The sequence below is a fragment of the Anolis carolinensis genome, chromosome 2, assembly GCF_035594765.1.
Source record: "Anolis carolinensis isolate JA03-04 chromosome 2, rAnoCar3.1.pri, whole genome shotgun sequence".
In the NCBI taxonomy this organism is placed as follows: Eukaryota; Metazoa; Chordata; class Lepidosauria; order Squamata; family Dactyloidae; genus Anolis; species Anolis carolinensis.
Genome location: NC_085842.1, coordinates 305609405 through 305629024, shown reverse-complemented (window position 1 = coordinate 305629024; position 19620 = coordinate 305609405). Strand labels below are relative to the sequence as shown.

Here is a 19620-nt window from a genome sequence, read left to right as displayed (position 1 = left end):
CCATGGAGTCTCTGTAGTATCCAAAAGGCAAAAAAAATGTTCATTGGACCCATCTAAGCTGCCTAACCTTATGAGAAATAATACTGGGCTATTATTTACTGTGACGAGTTTTACTGGGTTAATGAGTTTTAAGGTAAATGCTATGAATGTTCCAAAATTCAAGAAGAATACCTTAGCCTCAACATCATTATTGTCAGTATCATCATCACAGATAATGTTCAGGAGTACCAAAGCAATATAAGGCATGACAATGATGGGTTTGTTTCAATGTTCCAAAGTGTGTGCATGATTATTTGCTTGGTTCATGATTTTATAAGCAACAGCAGACAAAAAATAATAGTTATGTAAAGAGATAATTTGTGGTCTTTTGATGAAACACAATTATTGTGAAAAGAAAAAAACCGTCTAGGTTTTATGAAGAAACCCATCCAGTTTTCACAAGTTATGCCAGAGGCGCAAGTTTATTGAACATAGTACGTATTTTATACTTTCTGAAAGACCCAAATTACTTCCTACACTGCAAATAAACAGAAATTCTACCCATTAAGCCTGTGCATATTTCTCATGAGTCCCGAACTGTAATTCTTGGCTATAAAATGAGTTGTGAAGCCACAGCTCAATGAAACTGCAACTCTTGTTTTATCCGCCAGGCTTCTAACAGACTGCCTTGCTGCCAAAACAGTAACTGTGCCGTTCTCAACAGTCTTGCTTTCCAGGAAGTGACGCTCATTCAGTTCTTGATTTTAACTGCTAACTGGAAACAGCTATTTTCAAACTATTACAGACCAGCCCACACTGAAGGAACTCTACTGGAGAAGGGGGAGGGTACATAAACCGAAAACTCAGTAATAGTGGAGTGGCTTTCTAAAATATCAATTTTACCGTATGAATTGACACACAGCAACAGAAGAATGCTTGGAAGACCATTTTTTTTGGTTTCTTGTGTAGGGCAACAGATTCTGGTCAAAGACATTTTGTATAATGCCAAGTTGTTGTTTTCAAATACATTACAACCTGACACAATAAATAAATAACAGAGAAGACTAGTCCATGTTCTGTGACACTCCTAGAAAATACTCATGCAGTATGCAGTATATGGCACCCACAGAATTCCATAGCAGTTAAAGAATGAATCTACTGTTTACATTCAACTGTATGTGGGAAACACTGTTGCCCATGGCAATGTTAGCTGATCTAAACCAATGAATTGGCACACAAATATGTTCGTAATCAACCGTCACAAACCATTGGGATGGTGGTGACTATTTTTGCACATTTATCTGAGATTTTCTTTAAATTTATTTCTCAGCAGAAAACTTAAAACAGAGAGTATGAATGTATCCCTGCTGACCACAAAATCCTGGGATCCTTTTAAAGTGTTAGTAATGATATTTAAAAAACTAGGTAGCTTGACACCTGAACAGTTTGATATACAGTAGAGTCTCACTTATCCAACACTTGCTTATCCAACGTTCTGGATTATCCAACGCATTTTTGTAGTCAATGTTTTCAATACGTCATGATATTTTGGTGCTAAATTCGTAAATACAGTAATTACTACATAGCATTACTGCATACTGAACTACTTTTTCTGTCAAATTTGTAGTTAAACATGATGTTTTGGTGCTTAATTTGTAAGATCATAACCTAATTTGATGTGTAATAGGCTTTTCCTTAATCCCTCCTTATTATCCAACATATTCGCTTATCCAACGTTCTGCCGGCCCGTTTATGTGGGATAAGTGAGACTCTACTGTATTTAAAATAATACTTCTTCCTACATATACCTACCTGGCTGAGGACTTAAATGTTTGGAGAAGTGCTTCTCTGTGGGAGCAATATACAGTTATACCATTAAAATGGGAAATAAGTATCTGACAATACAATTTTCCTATGTGTGAACAGTAGGAGTTTTTGGAGAATGCAGGAATCAAGTAGACTCCAACATCTATTAAGGAGAAACCTTTTAAACTTTTGATTTGTTTGCTTAGCATTTCCACCCATTCAGATTAGAGGTCAGCCCCGGCCTTGTGTCCTTATCTTGCTTCCCGATCTTACTTATGAATAAAAGGTTCCCAGCATGTTTCTTCCCAGAGAACACTTTAGCCCCTAGATTAGCCTGGAAGAAGAAAATGGCATTGCTTTACAATCACTATAAGACAGAAACAACGTGAATGCACACAACACAAACAAATCTCCAACACTAGTTTACTAGAGCATCTTGCAAAGGCTGGTAATTCTTCCAAGAGAATGGTTCCCTAAAGTCTTTTGGATGAGGAAAGAACATCTGGGCTTAGATGCTACATCAAGGAAATAGTTTATATGCTCACGGGTGTACGTGGCAGTTGCTTCGTTGGGGAACTGCAAGATAAACAACAAACAAACAAGGAGGCTGAGAACACTTTAGAGACTAACATTTTAAAGGCTAACAGACTACAATGGGCTCTATTGTCTAGCCCACTGTAGCAGGACTGCTGCACAGTCTGTTAAGAAACAGCTTCAATGCTAATACTAGATGAGCAACCAAAGCAAAGCAGCCAAAGCACAGGGAATCAAATAAGATAGCCCAGTTGGAAAACTCTTGTTTTGGACTCCATGAAACTGCAAAGAAGACTATATAAAGATTGGCCCTTTGTTTCGTATGATTGTATGGCTACCAATGCTCTTCAGTAATATGTTTAATGGGAAGATTCATTTATCATTTAAAGGGTTAAACTGCTGAGCTGCTGAACTTGCTGACCAAAAGGTCATTGGTTCGAAACTGGGGAGCGGAGTGAGCTCCCGTTATTAGCCCCAGCTTCTGCCAACTTGGCAATTCGAAAACATGCAAATGTGAGTAGATCAATTCTGCGGGAAGGTAACGACGCTCCATGCAGTCATGCCCACCACATGACCCAGGAGGTGTCTACAGACAACGCCGGCTCTTTGGCTTAGAAATGGAGAAGAGCACCAACCACCAGAGTCGGACACAAATGAATTTAATGTCAGGGAAAATCTTCACCTTTACTTTTATTTAAAGATGTATGTGACATTGTCACTTCACATTCAAATGCCATTGGATTTAAGTGAGAACAAGTGCTGGCATGGAAAGCAACAATGTCTATTCATAGTGGTTAGTCTAACAGTAAATATAAATGTAGACTGCCTGTTTCTGCAGGTATATTGTAAAGAGCTTGAGAATGTTACCTTTTTGGACTACAGTTCCTAAACACTTCCAGCCATGGTCGAAGGTACCATGCTGTACCTGCAGCTTTGCCAATGAGAATGATGCCTAGGAGATTCTGGAATCAACAATTTACAAAATGTAGCATTCTGAGGTCCTATCAGTGTCAAGGTGGACCAAGCCACTTATGCTGAAGTCAGTGGTATTTTAAGGACTGATGATAGTCCAAAATTGTTAGTCCCTGGAGAATTTCCAAGAAATAAACAATTGTACCCAATGGGCCCAAATATGGTACCAGTCCCCGTATCAGATTGAATAAGAAGCATTGCTCCAGATCATTTGGGAGTATGTGATCCTCCAAAGTTTTATCAGCTACCATTCCGATCATCCCTTATTCTTCTCCATGCCTATTAAGGCTGAAGGGAACTATGAGTCCAATAGTATCAGAAGAACCACAGGTTCTCCAGCTCTGCACAATATGTTTACATATGTATTATATCCTGCCCTTTTCTTGGGGTGAGAAGGGCAGGATATAAATGGAGTAAATAAATAAAATAAATACAATTGTTTGCAGTTCTCATTTTAAGAAATGCCCTGTCTTCACTAAGGCATATGTGACACTATAATACAGCAAATGTCATTACATTTTTGTGGATTTTATTTACATAATGAAGCTGGGAGAACAATGTCTGAGGAAGTAACCTAATGTAAACTCTCCATGTATAACTTTAGACATCAAGAACCTCCCTTTCATGCCATCAATGACAACAAAAACTGGAAGAATCACTCCCCAAATAATTTTCTGTATATGTTTTTTGTTCTGTTCATGTCATAATGTGCTCAGAGGGTAAAAAACTGCAATGTAGAATGTTACTTTCTGAAATAAATGATCTAAAGACCAATTTCCAAATTATGTAGATGATGCCTTTGATGCACAGTGTGTTCAAAATGCATTTTTAACAGAGCCCGGCAGGGATTGAATTGCAGACAGCTGCAATACTTCTCTCGGAAAGCAAACTGCAGATGTGATCAAACCACATATCAAGCAGAATTTTTGCTGCTATAGTATCTCTATTATCTTTATGTTAATAACAAATCAACTGCAGAGCCACATTGGTATTGGTTTCGTCTTAATATTACAAAGAAAGCTATTCGTATTGTTGCAATGCAGCTGCTCCCAATCTGGGAGGTTCCAGATACATTGGATGAAAAACCCATCATTCTCAGCATTTATGGCATTGTTGATGGGGATAATAGGACTTGTAGTCCACCACATCTGGACAATTCAGGATTGTAGAAGCTTGTTCTAAGGCTTGATTATTTTTCTCTGCATTTCACTACATTTAGAGCAGAGCCCCCGGTGGCATAACAGATTAAACCCTCATGCGGGCAAGACTGCTGACTTGAAGGTTGGGTTGCTGACCTGATGGTTGCTAGTTTGAATCCAACCCGGACAGAGCACGAATGAGCTCCCTCTGTCAGCTCCAGCTCCATGAGGGAACATGAGAGAAGCCGCCCACAAGGATGGTAAAACATCAATCATCCGGGCATCCCCTGGGCAACGTCCTTGCAGACAGCCAGTTCTCTCACAACAGAAGCAACTTGCAGTTTCTCAAGTCGCTCCTGACACACACAAAAACTACATTTAGGCAGATATCCATATATTCCAAATGGAAATAAGCTTGCATATTAAGAAAAGTAGAAGTGTTTGTATATAGTTTAGTGTAGTTTTAGTTTTTCCTATACATAGGTACCATGTAGGCATGCTTTTTCTTTTTTTTCTTTCTTCGTTCTATTTTGTTTTTGTATGTTGATAATTCGGTGTGATTGCACCGAATTATCACCGAATTGTGTATTACTAAGTCTAATTTGTTTTGTTTGGTTTTTATATAGTGCGTATTTGTTGTGGTTGCATTTTGTGTTATTACTTCATATGTTTCAAAATCTAATAAATACAATTAATAAAACAAAATTACATTTTAATCCAATGGACTCACAGTTTATACCCAGTAAATAATCGAAGAGCTTGGTTGCTTTCATTTTCCTTTTACATGAATTGTAATGCAATGAGGAGCCCAGCCAACATAACCACACATTATATATCAAAGAGCTGCATGTAAGTCATGAGTCAGTTTGGCCACCTTTGTCTTATCAGATCCTTGTAAGGACAGGAGCCTCCTGGAGCTTATGTGAAATGTCCAAGTGCAAAACCAGAGCCAGCTACCAGAACTGAATTGAATGTTTCCTGTAATTCTCTTAGAGAATGACTGTACAGAATGATTAGCAAAGACGTATTAAATCAAGAACAACCACCAATGAGTCAACAATAAAAAGAATCTGAAAATACAGAGTCCATTCAGTTGATGGAGTGCATGTGTGTGCACATGTGTATAATTTAACCGATTTTCATACATAACGCAAACAGAGCCAAAGATTTTGCAATGCTATAAAACTTCCAGAAACCCTTTCCCCCTCCTATAAAGAGATGGCTATTATTTTTAAAGGGTGTTATTTTACATTGCATATATTGAATGTTAGCACCTGGAGGAAACAGCGTCTTTGCACCTTTTGCAGCTCTGACCATGGCCAGGAAGGGAAGTGGGACTGTTGTGTTTCAGAAGATTTTACTATCCAACCTTAATTTTACTCAATCCAGTCCACAAAAACACTGGTTAATCCATATGGTTATCATCAAGTAAGGATAAAATCCTTGCTATTTTTTTGGAAATATGCTGTTGTTTACAGAGTGTTACTATACTTAGAAATCCTACTGGAGTGATATTTCAATCCACTGTTAAGCAAAATTAATTAATAATAAGCAACATTTTGGTTAGACAGCATGACAAGGTCCACATGGTAAGGATGAAGCTTGCTTCTACTCAAGAAGAGAAAACATCACGCAGCAAATCAATGTGTAAAGTATAGTGAGGGAGGTATAAAACCATCCATACACCACTGAAGTGAATAGGATGTATGCAGAATGGAATGGTGCTGCTTCTACATCAGAATGCAGAATTCAATCCTCCCAAATGCATCAGGCTACACAGGTATTGGAGCCCCAATGGCGAAGTGTGTTAAAACACTGAGCTGCTCAACTTGCAAACCGAAAGGTCCCAGGTTCAAATCCTGGGAGCGGAGTGAGCGCCCGCTGTTGCTCCAGTTTCTGCCAATCTAGCAGTTTGAAAACATTCCAATGTGAGTAGATCAATAGGTACCGCGGGAAGGTAACGGCGCTCCATGTAGTCATGCCAGCCACATGACCTTGGAGGTGTGTATGGACAACGCCGGCTCTTCGGCTTAGAAATGGAGATGAGCACCAAACCCCAGAGTCAGACATGACTGGACTTAACGTCAGGAGAAACCTTTACCTTTACCTACAGGTATTATACCTCTCATCATCTCTGGCAACTGGACATACTGGTGTAAGGACATGGGATTTGGTGTCCAAAGCATTTACAAGGCACTTGGTTGGGAAAATCTGGCCTATTTAATCCAGCAGTCTATTTCCCACAATCACCAGCCAGATGCTCCAGAGGGTTTTGACTACAGCTCTTATAAACTTTGATGACTGAACCGACTGACAGTTATTTAATAATGCCAAAAAGAAAAAAAAAGGAGTTTCTCATTTTACCCACTCATATTCTATTAAATTAGGCAATTTAAATCAGGTTTAGGGGAAACCAGAATTTTTTATTTAAGCACTATAAGCTCAGTTTTGATTGCCATAATAATTCTTGGCTAAACCATGCATCCTGTTCCTAAATGTGTTTCTGTTTTGTAGTTGGCTCCAGGAGGCGGATCTTGGATTCTAGAGAAAATTAAAATAGATCCCAGAATCCTAAAGTCTGGCCATCTTTTTTTTCAGGAAATTTGAGAATTTGAACCACCTTTCCTTGCCCAAATGTGGCAGGGTGAGACAGACTGATCATAACTTTACGTTCTTACATTGTTGTAAACCAGTCTTGGCTTGCCACCAGTCAAACCAGGAGTTACGTGCTGAGGTGACCTTTCTTGTATTGTTTTCAGATCTGTTTTTGCTATAATTTCCTTTCAGGGCTACTTCAGTCTTTTCCCCCATCTAAATGTCCTGACTGAATTCATTCAATCCACACAACCAAAATGAAATTTTAATTAAATATAATGGTATTTTATCATTCATGACCATTAATTATAGACTAGTCTTGGGAGAGCCTGATCCAGTTAGACATTGTGCTGTCACATTATGCACGACGCCATTATAAAGCTGCTGGTACTCCGTCCCTCACTGCAAGCAACAAAGGAGATGAAGCCTACTTTGTGGGTTCTCATTTTCACTGTCACACCCCAATTGTCTCATTTCTATCCAGAGCTTTGAATGTAAGAAATGTTCTTATAACTAAACATATCACTCTTCCCTACAGTTCAATGCTACAGGCTGTCCCCATGTTACGAACAAGATAGGTTCTGTGGGTTTGTTCTTAAGGTGAATTTGTACGCAAGATGGAAGATGTACATTTTTAAAGTATAGCTCCAGATATATAGATATAGATATAGAATGCATGCTTTGTATAGCATTGGGAACTGTGGTGCTATCTATTGGGGTTTGTGAATGATAGATGGAAGCTCTTATGTATGTCCGTGAGCCCAGAGACACCCTGCAGAATGATGCACCACTCAGATTTGCAGAACAAATAACACAGGAACTTTTACTAAATCCAAGATATCAACAGAGCAATGGTATTTACCCTGTTTCCCCTAAAATAAGACATCCCCAGAAAATAAGACCTAGTAGAGGTTTTGCTGAATTGCTAAATATAAGGCCTCCCCTGAAAGTAAGACCTAGCAAAGTTTTTGTTTGGAAGCATGCCCGCCAAACAGAACACCAGAGCATGCAGGATCGGTAAATGTACGTACCATACATGGAAATATTGGTAGTAACAAGAAATTCTTGATAGGATTCCGTTTGTCTGGTTATGCTGGTTTGTGATGACAGCTACTGTACAGTATATAATAAATGTTCATTTTTTTGTTCAATAATAAATATGATTTTTTTCTTCATGGAAAAATAAGACATCCCCTGAAAATAAGACCTAGCGCATCTTTGGGAGCAAAAATTAATATAAGACACTGTCTTATTTTCGGACAAACACGGTACAATAGTCCTTCTGTTTGCTTACAGAATTCAGCAGTCATTAAGCAATCCTTTCTTAGGCCATGAGTCTGCTTCAGTGAAGATCAGCAGCAAACAAGGCCTCAGAAATAGCCAGGCCGTCTCTGAGTACAGAGCCATCATCTTTCTAGTCAGTACTCAGAAGACTCATACAGAGAGAGAAACCTGTTCAAACTGATTCTCCAGCAGCAGGATAGAAACAGTTACAAAACCAATTCTCAGGTCCTTGCAAAATCAGCCAATCGGCTCCATGCATTTGATTTTCCAGTTAACACACATATAGTATCTTTGCATACCATGACACTGTCTGTACCCCTGTTCAGAGGATTTCACCTCACTTTCTATCCCTGTGATAATTGGATTTTGAAAAATGTGTCTTGTTGTGGAAACAAGGATTGGTGATAAAGCTTCAGTTGGGACGCCTTTTCCACATGATAATTCTTTCAAGAGTGATTTTCCCTTCCGAGGGGTAGATTTCTTTCTGTTGTCTCACCCCCATTCTTAACTAAGAGTCATTTGTAAGTCGCATGCTTGTAACTCTGGGACTGCCCGCATTTGCACCAGAGTGTAGGGAAATAGCCCAGAGGGGGAGTAAAGGAGAGAATTCCAGGAGAGCAATACAACAAGCCTTTTATTATCATAGCTGATGATAAGGCAAAACAGCCGTAGGTACCCACATTCTGTGGGTCCGTACCATCCAAATGGCCGTCGCAAAGCATGTCGTAGCAAACAATGAATTTTATATCTCGGCCTTATCTAGAACTGACCAATGGCTGAGACTCTTTTCCACCTTTCACACCTACTTTGGCACAAGTGATACCAATGACCTATCTTGTTTACTCTGAGCTTTCTTCTCTCTATGGAACTTCCTGAAGGAAGGCATCAGCTCACAGGAAGAGGAGGGGCACGGGCCCTGTGTTGCACATACTACTTTGATTCATACAAAGTGCTTATATTGTCTATATAAAGCTATATGATATATGCAGAGGCAAAGCTATATAGGCAATAGTCTACTATTTTCTGACCCATGGTCCCTACAAGAATAGGCAATGCAAGGGCAGCTAGCAAACTCACCAATAGAAAGTCTCATAAATCCAATCTGGCTTTTACCATCACTATTTTGATATCTGCTTCAAGTCAAACAGGAGCTTTTCCAGTGCTGAGATTTACTGGACAGATGCAGGAAATGTGGTGGTAAAATCAAGAATGGATTTGCTATCATTGGAGAAAGTGTGATCTGGAAGCCAGATGTAGCCTACGGTCATCTTTTTTTTAAAGGCAATTTGAGGTCTAAACCAAATTATGAGACAATTTTTCAATGGCCAATCATGGAACCACCGGTGGCACAATGGTTAAACCTTTGTGCCGGCAGACTGCTGACTTGAAGGTTGGGTTGCTGACCTGAAAGTTGCCAGTTCAAATCCAACCCAGGGAGAGCACAGATGAGCTCCCTCTGTCAGCTCCAGTTCCCTGTGGGAACATGAGAAAAGCCTTCCACGAGGATAGTAAAACATCAAAACATTTGGGTGTTCCCTGGGCAATGTCCTTGCAGATGGCCAATTCTATCACACCAGAAGCGACTTGCAGTTTTTCAAGTTGCTCCTGACACGAAAAAAAAGACCAATCAAGCCTCCAAGATTCTGGGTTATGGTGGCCTTTTTATGGCAAAAGTTGCAAAGCAAAATGGCATTAGAGTCCTGAAAAATGGGTGCAGTCAGCTGAGAAGCAAGGAAGGATGAAACCTTGGGCCTGCCAATGTTACTTGTCCTTGGTCTACAATGACATGGAAACAACTATCTAGTTTCAGGAAGGGATCCTTCCTAGACTTGCAAATATGAGAGATGTTGTGACAGTTGAAGTTGACGTCTTTTGAATGTAAAGCATGTGCTTTCTAACTTAATAACGATTCTTTGACTGAACAACATCCCTTTTGCCGTCAATCAAACATAGTTCAAAATCTTCCCCAAATGCCTACAACAGCTACCTGCCCACGCCCATACCTAGGAGAAAGCCCTTGCGATTATATTACCCAGCATTTACTAATAGTTAGGGAGGTTAAGTCTGATTGAGACTGTAAATCTCCTATGCATTGCTTCATCAGCTTTCCTCCTTCATACAACTTACAAAACGAAATCATTCATAACAAACAATCTGGAACCTCTTCAGCAGTCAAGTGGCTGCATTTAAAAATAAAATTTAGTTTAGATATCAGTCAGATCAAATGTGGGCAACTTTTGTGAAGGTCAGGGGCCACTCCCATGCACAAAACAAGCCTAACCACCCCTGTTTTCTTTTACTGACCTTCAGAAAATTGTGACAGGAAGGGAAACAAAATAAGGAGGGATAGGGTGAGAGGGCCCTTAGGTAACTGTGGGGGACTTAATGAGTTGCAAAAATAGTTTCAGAAGCTGCACTTTGCCTATAACTGGCACAGATATTCTAGTGCTTGAGACCAATTTTACAATTCTTTCCACAGTACTAGCCTTCCTGGCTTCTGTAACATTTAAAAACAAGTTTTATATGAGCTCTGTTCCCCTCCTGAGCAGCCATTAATTCCCTGCTGACAATCATGCTGGGTTAAGTGTCATCACTATGCCTTATTACTCCTTTCCCCGCAATTCCAAGGAAACTGTTCCTGTGCTAAACTGGTGCCTGACGACCATAACAGACAGCACAAGGACAATGAAGCTAAATCTAGATAAGACGGGGAGGGGGGCTCCTGGTCAGTCGAAAGACAGGCCTGGGAATAGTAATTCAGCTGGTGTTAGGTGGGATAATGCTCCCTCTGAAAACACAGTTTTGCAGTGTGGGGAACTTCTTGATTCAGCCCTGGTATCAGCCGTGATCAGGAGTGCATTTGCAAAGTTTTAGATAGCACGCTATCTCTGCCCATTCCTAGAGAGATCAGGTCTGGGCATGGTAATACCTTCCTTGGTTACATTGCCTTTGAATGATCGCTATGCGCCCAAAACGGGGCTGCCTTTGAAAATGCTCAGATTTAGCAGTTGACCCAGGTTGGTAACTGGGGTTAGTTGCAAGCCGCACAGCTTCGTTGTTGCAACAAGCCTGCCTTTCCCTTTCCAGGCACAATTCAAAGAGTTGGTTTTGGCATACAAACTTGTGTGTGGCTTAGGTCCAGGTTATTTGAAGGATCATTCCTCCCTTTCAAAGAGCTTTAAAATGAAATTGCCTCTGTATTTAGTTTAAATTTCTAATAGGAGTGAATCTGTTGTTTTCCTCAACCCCCCCCCCACCCCCCCAAAAAAAGCATTATTTATGGCACAGTGTGTTAAAGCGCTGAGCTGCTGAACTTGCGGACCAAAAGGTCCCAAGTTCAAATCCCGGGAGCGGAATGAGCACCCGCTGTTAGCCCCAGCTCCTGCCAACCTAGCAGTTCAAAAATATGCAAATGTGAGTAGATCAATAGGTACCGCTCCAGCGGGAAGGTAACGGCGCTCCATGACCGAGGTGTCTACGGACAACGGCGGCTCTTCGGCCTAGAAATGGAGATGAGCACCAACCTCCAGAGTTGGTCACGACTGGACTTAACGTCAGGGGAAAACTTTTACCTATACTCTTGACATTAAGTCTAGCCAAGTCCAGTGGTGCTTGTCTCCATTTCTAGGCTGAAGAGCTGGCGTTGTCCATAACCATCTCCAAGGTCATGTGGCTAGCATGACTGCATGGAGCGCCGTTACCTTCCCACCGGAGCCGTACCTATTGATCTGCTAGGTTGGCAGAAGCTGGAGCTAAAAGCGGGAGCTCACCCCACTCCCTGGATTTGAACCGCCAACCTTTCGGTCAGCAAATTCAGCAGCTCCGCAGTTTAATCTGCTGCACCACCAGGGGCTTCATATTATTTACATAAATTCCTAATATTTAAATATGGGCCTTGAATGCAGCCCTTAAGTCCATGCTAACAGGCCTAGCAATGGACTCTTTTCTATTGGAAAGGGTCTCCTGAGCATGCTCTGTTTCTCCTAACTGAGAAAATGAAGGGAAAAAGCAACTGAGATGCCCTCTGTTGGGAGCCTGAGGCTATGGTTTTAGCTCCATTTATAGCAGGTTCATGCTTAATGCAGGTTCATGCTTAAGTTCCCGAGTTAGAAACATCTGGCTTCCAAATCATTCACAGTTAAGAAAGGAGGTGAAACAAGAGGAAGTGAGCGAAATCTACCCCTAGGAAGAGAAATTCATTTCTGAAAAAGTTATCATGGGGAAAAGGTGTATCTGCTGAAGCTTTATCACCAATCCTTGTTTCTGTACCAAGCCAATTTTTTCAAAATCCAATTAACACATAGAAAGTGATGGGAAATCTTCTGAACAGGGCACAGACAGCAAAGCAAACATCAGAGGGGTATTAACCATTCCCTATGCTATCCAAAGCTGGACAGATAGATAAAAAGATAGATAGATAGATAGATAGATAGATAGATAGATAGATAGATAGATAGATAGATAGATAGATAGATACATAGATAGATACCCTGTTTCCCCAAAAATAAGACATCCCCTGAAAATAAGACCTAGTTGAGGTTTTGCTGAATTGCTAAATATAATGCCTCCCGGAAAGTAAGACCTAGCAAAGTTTTTGTTTGGAAGCATACTTGGCGCCCACCAAACAGAACACCACTGCATGCAGGACTGGTATATGTACATACCAGTTGTACATGGAAATAATGGTAGTAACAAGAAATTCTTGATAGGATTCACAGTTTGTCTGGTTATGTTGGTTTGTGATGACAGCTACTGTACAGTATATAATAAATGTTCATTTTTTTGTTCAACAATATATGTGAATTCTTCTACACGGAAAAATAAGACATCCCCTGAAAATAAGACCTAGCACATCTCTGGGAGCAAAAATTAATATAAGACACTGTCTTATTTTTGGGAAAACGCGTTAGGTAGATAGATACTGTGGAAGACAATCTATAGCAGGTATGGACAAACTTTGGCCGTCCAGGTGTTTTGGACTTCAGCTCCCGCAATTTCTAACAGTCGGTAGGCTGTTAGGAATTGTGGGAGTTGAAGTCCATAACACCTTGGAGGGACAATGTTTGCCCATGCCTGATCTACAGCATCTGGCAACATTACCAAAGTAGTCGTAGCAGTCTTTGTTCAAAATAATATATCCAAAAGAGGCATGGAGGAGAATATTGGGTTGTTGTATGTCTTTCGGGCTGTGTGACCATGTTCCAGAAGTATTCTCTCCAGACGTTTCGCCCACATCTATGGCAGACAACCTCTGAGGATGCCTGCCATAGATGTGGACGAAACGTCAGGAGAAAATACTTCTGGAACATGGTCACACAGCCCAAAAGACATACAACAACCCTGTGATCCCAGCCATGAAAGCCTTCGACAACACATGGAGGAGAATATTGTTCAGTTCATCTCTTTTTAAGCAATACAACCTGATTCCTGCTCTCAGAACTAATATGCAAATCAGAACACCATTATCTTTTGGACTACATGCTTGCCTAGATCTTCTACTGCAGTACTTGGAATTAAACACACACATATAGAGAGATAAATGTGCATATGTATATTGGAAAGTGGTATCCAAAACGGGTACACAATGATAAAATGTAATAAAAAATCTGTGCAATTGTGTGTAAGTTTAAAAAAAAACCCTGAAGAATGAGGCTGAAACGGAATGGCTGAACTTCTGACTGAACATCCATAAAACTGGCATGGTTTGTACATAGGCTTAGATGTCCATCCAAGGTCAAACTTACAGGTTCCAATACTTCTGGCACCACAACCTCTCCTTTGGCATCCTCTTCTTCCTTCTCCGGCTCTTCGTTCTCTTTATTGTCAGTCCATGGAGTTGCATCTTGAGCAGAGCAGGTGCTTATTAGGTCTGGCAAACTTGTCGATGGATAATTAAGGAAATCCTCTTCTGCCCCTTCCTGTAAGGAGGAGAGTAGGAAAAACACATTATTTACTTGGCTATCTGAGTTCAGTAAATCTGAAGAACAATGCTGTGCTGTACGCTTTTATTAGAGTCACATTATAAGTTAGGGCCAGCAGATACCAGGAGGGATGGCATTTGTTCATAGTGCTGGAGGCAATAGCATACAAAGAACATCAATATGTCTGTTCTGTCTTTGAGGCTGTGTCGAACAGCTGATCCTTTGGAGCCAACATGGGAGTGAATCAGTCCACAGTCCACATGATCATGCTGCACAAGAGCATCGCTATTTTCAGGATCATGATGCCCTTTTAAACAGTTATAATCAAAATAGATATTTTAAAACTCAATAACCATCTAATGGTCTCCTCCAACTTGGCTGCTTTCCTGATTCTCTATATTTAAAAAATGTCACACACTCTTTATTAGCAGGGATTACATCTTCAGCCATTGGCTATTCATAGCCTTTCATGGCTATTCATAGTCTTTATTATAACTTTGGTCTTATGCTTTTTTAAAAAAAAAAATAGAGAGCAAAGGTTTTTTAAAAGACATAATTGTACATTGGACCATTACAAAATAATGTGTGATTCAAATATATAGAGAGGTAGGAAAACAAATAATAGAATAGGGTGATTTACATTTAAAAAATGAAAGAGAACAAAAAGTGCTCACAAGTCTGATTCACACAGCAGCAACATGCCTTGGTGAAACACCACAGGCAGAACTTTCTCAGTGACAACACTGACTTTCTAACTAAATTCAGTTTGCAAAATCAGTCAAACGTTGACTTATCAAATTATAAGGCTGAATATGCTGCACTTGCACAAGGGAAGCAGCCCTTCTCAACTCTTGCAAACACAGCTTTCCATTCACCTGAAGCAGATCATGGCAGGGTTTCCCCTATTCAAGTCAGTTGGACAGACCTCAGAAGTGACGTGACAGGAAAAAGAATAATAGAATCATAAAAGTTGGATAAGACCTCATGGGCCATCCAATCCAGCCCCCTGCCAAAAAGGAGGAAATTGTATTCAAAGCACTCCCGACAGATGGCCATCCAGTCTCTGCTTAAAAGCCTCCAAAGAAGGAGCCTCCACCACACTCTGGGGCAGAGAGTTCCACTGCTGAACAGCTCTCACAGTGAGGAAGTTCTTCGTAATGTTCAGATGGAATCTCCTTTCCTATAGTTTGAAGCTATTGTTCCGCATCCTAGTCTCCAGGGCAGCAGAAAACAAGCTATCTTCCTCCTCCCTATGACTTACTCTCACTTAGAATCATAGAGTGCCCTCCTCTGGACACTTTCCAGCTTGTCAACATCTCCCTTCAATTTCGGTACTCCAATTGGACACAGTATTCCAGGTCTGGTCTGACCAAGGCAGAATAGAGGGGTAGCATGACTTCCCTGGATCTAGACACTATTCTCCTATTAATGCAGGCCAGAATTCCATTGGCTTTTTTAGCTGCTGCATCACATTGTTGGCTCATGTTTAACTTGTTTTCAATGAGGACTCTGAGATTCTTTTCACACATATTGCTGTTCAGCCTGGCGTCCCTCATTTCAAGAATTTCAAGAAAGTGTGGGCCAACATCTGACTTCTGGAATGCAGCCTCACTCTCTAACCAAAATGCAAATATATCTACATCTATTCCAAATTGTTCTCCTGACAAGGTGAGACGAGAGAGAGAGAGAGAGAGAGAAAAAAATCCCTAGTAGAGTTACTGCCAAACCTGGCTGATAATTAATAACTCCAACTGAAACATTGCAAAAGTCACTGTAAGCACGTACATCTTGAGACTTGTATATTTCAGGATGTCTCAATTTCACAACGAATTTGAATGTTATCAGATAACTTGGTGGGTGAGGTTGTTTGTTCAAAGGATTGGGATGTAAAATCTGGACATCATGGATGTAAAAAAAACAAATATTGAAACCTAGTTGTACAAGTCCATGAGAAAAACAAAACAAAATGAAAGCTACAGCATTGCCCTACACAGTACTGTCCAACACAGACTCATTAAATAGGTTCTGCTATATTGATTCACATTATTGCCACCTGCTTCATGGATGGGAAATCCCTGGCCCTTGGGCAGTCATGTTGAGGGGAGAGAAGCATCCAACAATTGCAAGTCTACAGGTTTCTCATACAGTTGTCTACTCCAACTTAGATCTGTCAGCCAGTTCTCTCCCCAACTCCTGAAGAACCATTAGTTGTAAAACCAGAAGAGACCAAAAGTTCTAGTTTATTAAAACCATACACTTGTATCTGTTATTTTCCCTTCACAGCTTGACTTAATAGGAGGACTGCAGCTCCCTGAAGATTTTAGGACCAGCATTTTTTTTCTCATAATTTCTTTTCCAATAGCAGGAGTCTGGTAGAGCTCAAATACTGCTAAAATGGATGAAAGACACATACATCCCTGAGGAAACTCACTGTCCATCCTTGAATACCCTAACGTCCCACTAAAGTCCCTTTAGTCTTGCTTAGGTTTTCTAGAATGATCAAACTTGAATGTATTATATGCATATGGTGTCAGCTTCAATGTCAGGTGCCGTCTGTTGAAAAGATCTCAAAATGAAAGATTTGGAAAAACTAACTGAAGAGATACACTTAGTCATCAAAATGAGTCACAGAGAGAGAATGAGATAAAACTTAGGATGGAGTAGAACAGAGCAGGAGAACGTATATACGATATTGCAATCGGTACTCAATTTTGGCTGTGACTCAATTTAATTTTTTGGCATTCATTTCACCCCATTGGCTGTGCCTTCAATGTACGGTTCTCACGGATCAAAGGCATAGCTTGGAAACACTGTAATCCAAAAAGCTAATTTCATTGAAAAAGGGGTTTCCTCCTCTTGATAAATGGACAAATAGCTTCACTCAATACAGGTATACCTCAAATAACAAAGTAGATGTGTCCCTGCGCATTACTTCTATAGCAGAAAAGTTGATGCCAGAAATAACATGGACTGAATAGAGAGAAATGAAATGAAACAACCGGGTTAGGTAAGCCCTGAACAAGTTTCAAAACCTTAGAACCTTCTAGACACAAATGGAAGACTTCTTCCAAAATGCATCCCCGGAAGACTCTTTCTTTCACCAGCCTCTGCTTTTCTTATGATTTTCCATTTTTGTGGCCAAACCGAGAGATCTAAGCTTTTGTAACAAATGAGGAGTATCTGGTGACTGAGAAATACCTGCTGCCCCCTTTTCTCTATTTTGCAGTTCACATATGTCCAGAAAAGGATTCAACAAGTAGAAACTGTTTACACTGCTTGCTGTAGGCAGGCACGCATAAGTACAGGTAGAATGGTTACAGTTTAATATCATTATTTTCCAGCTTAAGCTTTACTGCATTATTTTCTGCAGATATGTTGTTACTAAACACCTGTGTTTGACCTTCTTCCTTAAAAAAAACCTCCAGCTGATAGAAAGAAAAGGAAAAGGGAGGCTGGGCAGGCATAAAAAATCTTGGCAAAAAGGAATATCATTGTCAGGGCCTTTATCCACTGTGGTGTGCCTGTATAAAGCTGTTTCATGAGGCAGATAATGCCATTCCCTGTTTCCCTAGTACCTATTACATAAAGATACAATTTCATGAATTGCAGGAAAGGGTGAAAAAGAAGCTTGCAGCCTCACATGTGTTAGACTTAGCTTCAATGCACATTCTTGGCCCTTATAACAATTGATCACAGAATGCAGCAAATGAGTTTCAAAGCCCTGGCCATCAGAAGTCTTCACTTCAATAGCTTGGATAGTATCCATTGTGAGGCCTCTTCTCAATTAATTTTGTAAAGCCAACTAAGCTAATGGCCATCATCCAAACTCGCAGCAGTACATTTATGCAGATAGTTATTCAATGAACAAAAAAGAACTTTCTTTAACCGGTACAGCATTTGCTCCAACATTTTATAAAAGTCATCCGACAGGAAATCATTATCATATCTTGTATAAATAAATCTTCTTCAGACACTTCCACATACAAAACCATACATGGCAAATTACCTACCCTGCTTGCAACTACCAGGTAGGTGAGGCCCTCAGCTGAGCGAAGAAGGGCAACAGCATCTTGATGGGAGAGACCAACCAAGGACTGGCCATTGATCATTAGGAGCTCATCTCCTACTTTCAGCCTTCCATCCCTAAGAGAATAAAAAGCAGAGTTTCATGGTTTCTTAAAAGAAGAAATGGCACTCACTTTTCGAAGGCTTAAGAGAAAGCATTGTATGCTGCTTGGAAATGTCCTACTGGAAGTTAGCAATTACCGCATCCGTGAAGGCAGTAAATCCATTCTGAGTTTTAGTCTGAACTTTAAAGGAAGCAGTCCATGGCACTGATCTTCTAGGGCAGTGGTTCTCAACCTGTGGGTCCCTAGAAGTTTTGGCCTTCAACTCCCAAAAATCCTAACAGGTGGTAAACTGGCTGGGATTTCTCAGAGTTGTAGGTTAAAACACCTGGCGACCCGCAGGTTGAGAACCACTGTTCTAGGGGCTAGTGTTCATCACACTGGACAGTTCCAAGATAATATTTTATTGTATTGCTATTCTTTTCCATGGAGTGGTTTTCATCAACTTTGCATGATTACATTGTATTATGTGGTGCAATGTATTGTACCCTCTATATTTATCTATCAGTCTTTAAATTTTAGTCAAAAAATCTGAGTCAACTATCCCCAAGATCAGTGTGTGTATTGTATGTTAGCAGTTATTTAAACAACATTACTTCATCCCAGGAAAATCTAAAAGAAACATCTCCTTTAACTCTGTCCACTCTGGTGGTGCTTCTGGCCCAGGCTGTGGCGCAGGCGGGAGAGCAAGCCAGCTGCAATTAACTGCAATGAATCACTCTGACCAGGAGGTCATGAGTTCGAGGCCCCTCAGAGCCTATGTTTGTTTGTCTTTGTTCTATGTTAAAAGGCATTGAATGTTTGCCTATATGTGTAATGTGATCCACCCTGAGTCCCCTTCGGGGTGAGAAGGGTGGAATATAAACGCTGTAAATAAATAAATAAATAAATAAATAATATTTGAATGCCAGACGAGGGAAATGGTGATGATTGCCAGGGGTGGCTGTGCCCAAGGCAGCATTGGTGTTCTTCACTCTTTACGGAATGACCCTCTAATTATCCATGGGTCACACAACGATGGAAGACAAAATATTAGTTTTTCAAAGATTTTACCAAAATTATACTCAACAAAAGAAAACTCCAAAAGTAAATAGAAGAATATATTGAGAAATATTAGAAAATAAAGATCCAGGAAGCAGATAAACTAGTTATGGAACAATTAATTTCAGAAAAGGAGATTGGAGAAATTATAGATAATTTAAAACCTGGGAAGGTCACCATAATGGACGGACAGAGACGAGAATATTTTGAAAATTAAAACTT

General features: G+C 40.3%; 1 protein-coding gene across 4 annotated transcripts in view; it reads right to left on the bottom strand.

Moving 5' to 3' along the window:
- The window catches only part of pdzd2 (PDZ domain containing 2), a 315666-nt gene that overhangs the window by 45277 nt on the left and 250769 nt on the right, over nucleotides 1-19620 (bottom strand). For all 4 annotated transcript variants that reach the window (XM_008118592.3, XM_008118591.3, XM_008118594.3 and 1 more), the window contains 2 exons: nucleotides 18241-18373; nucleotides 14054-14227 (listed from right to left, as the gene is read on the bottom strand). In XM_008118592.3, coding sequence (XP_008116799.2) covers nucleotides 14054-14227; nucleotides 18241-18373 — 307 coding nt within the window. The remainder of the gene's footprint in view (nucleotides 1-14053; nucleotides 14228-18240; nucleotides 18374-19620) is intronic.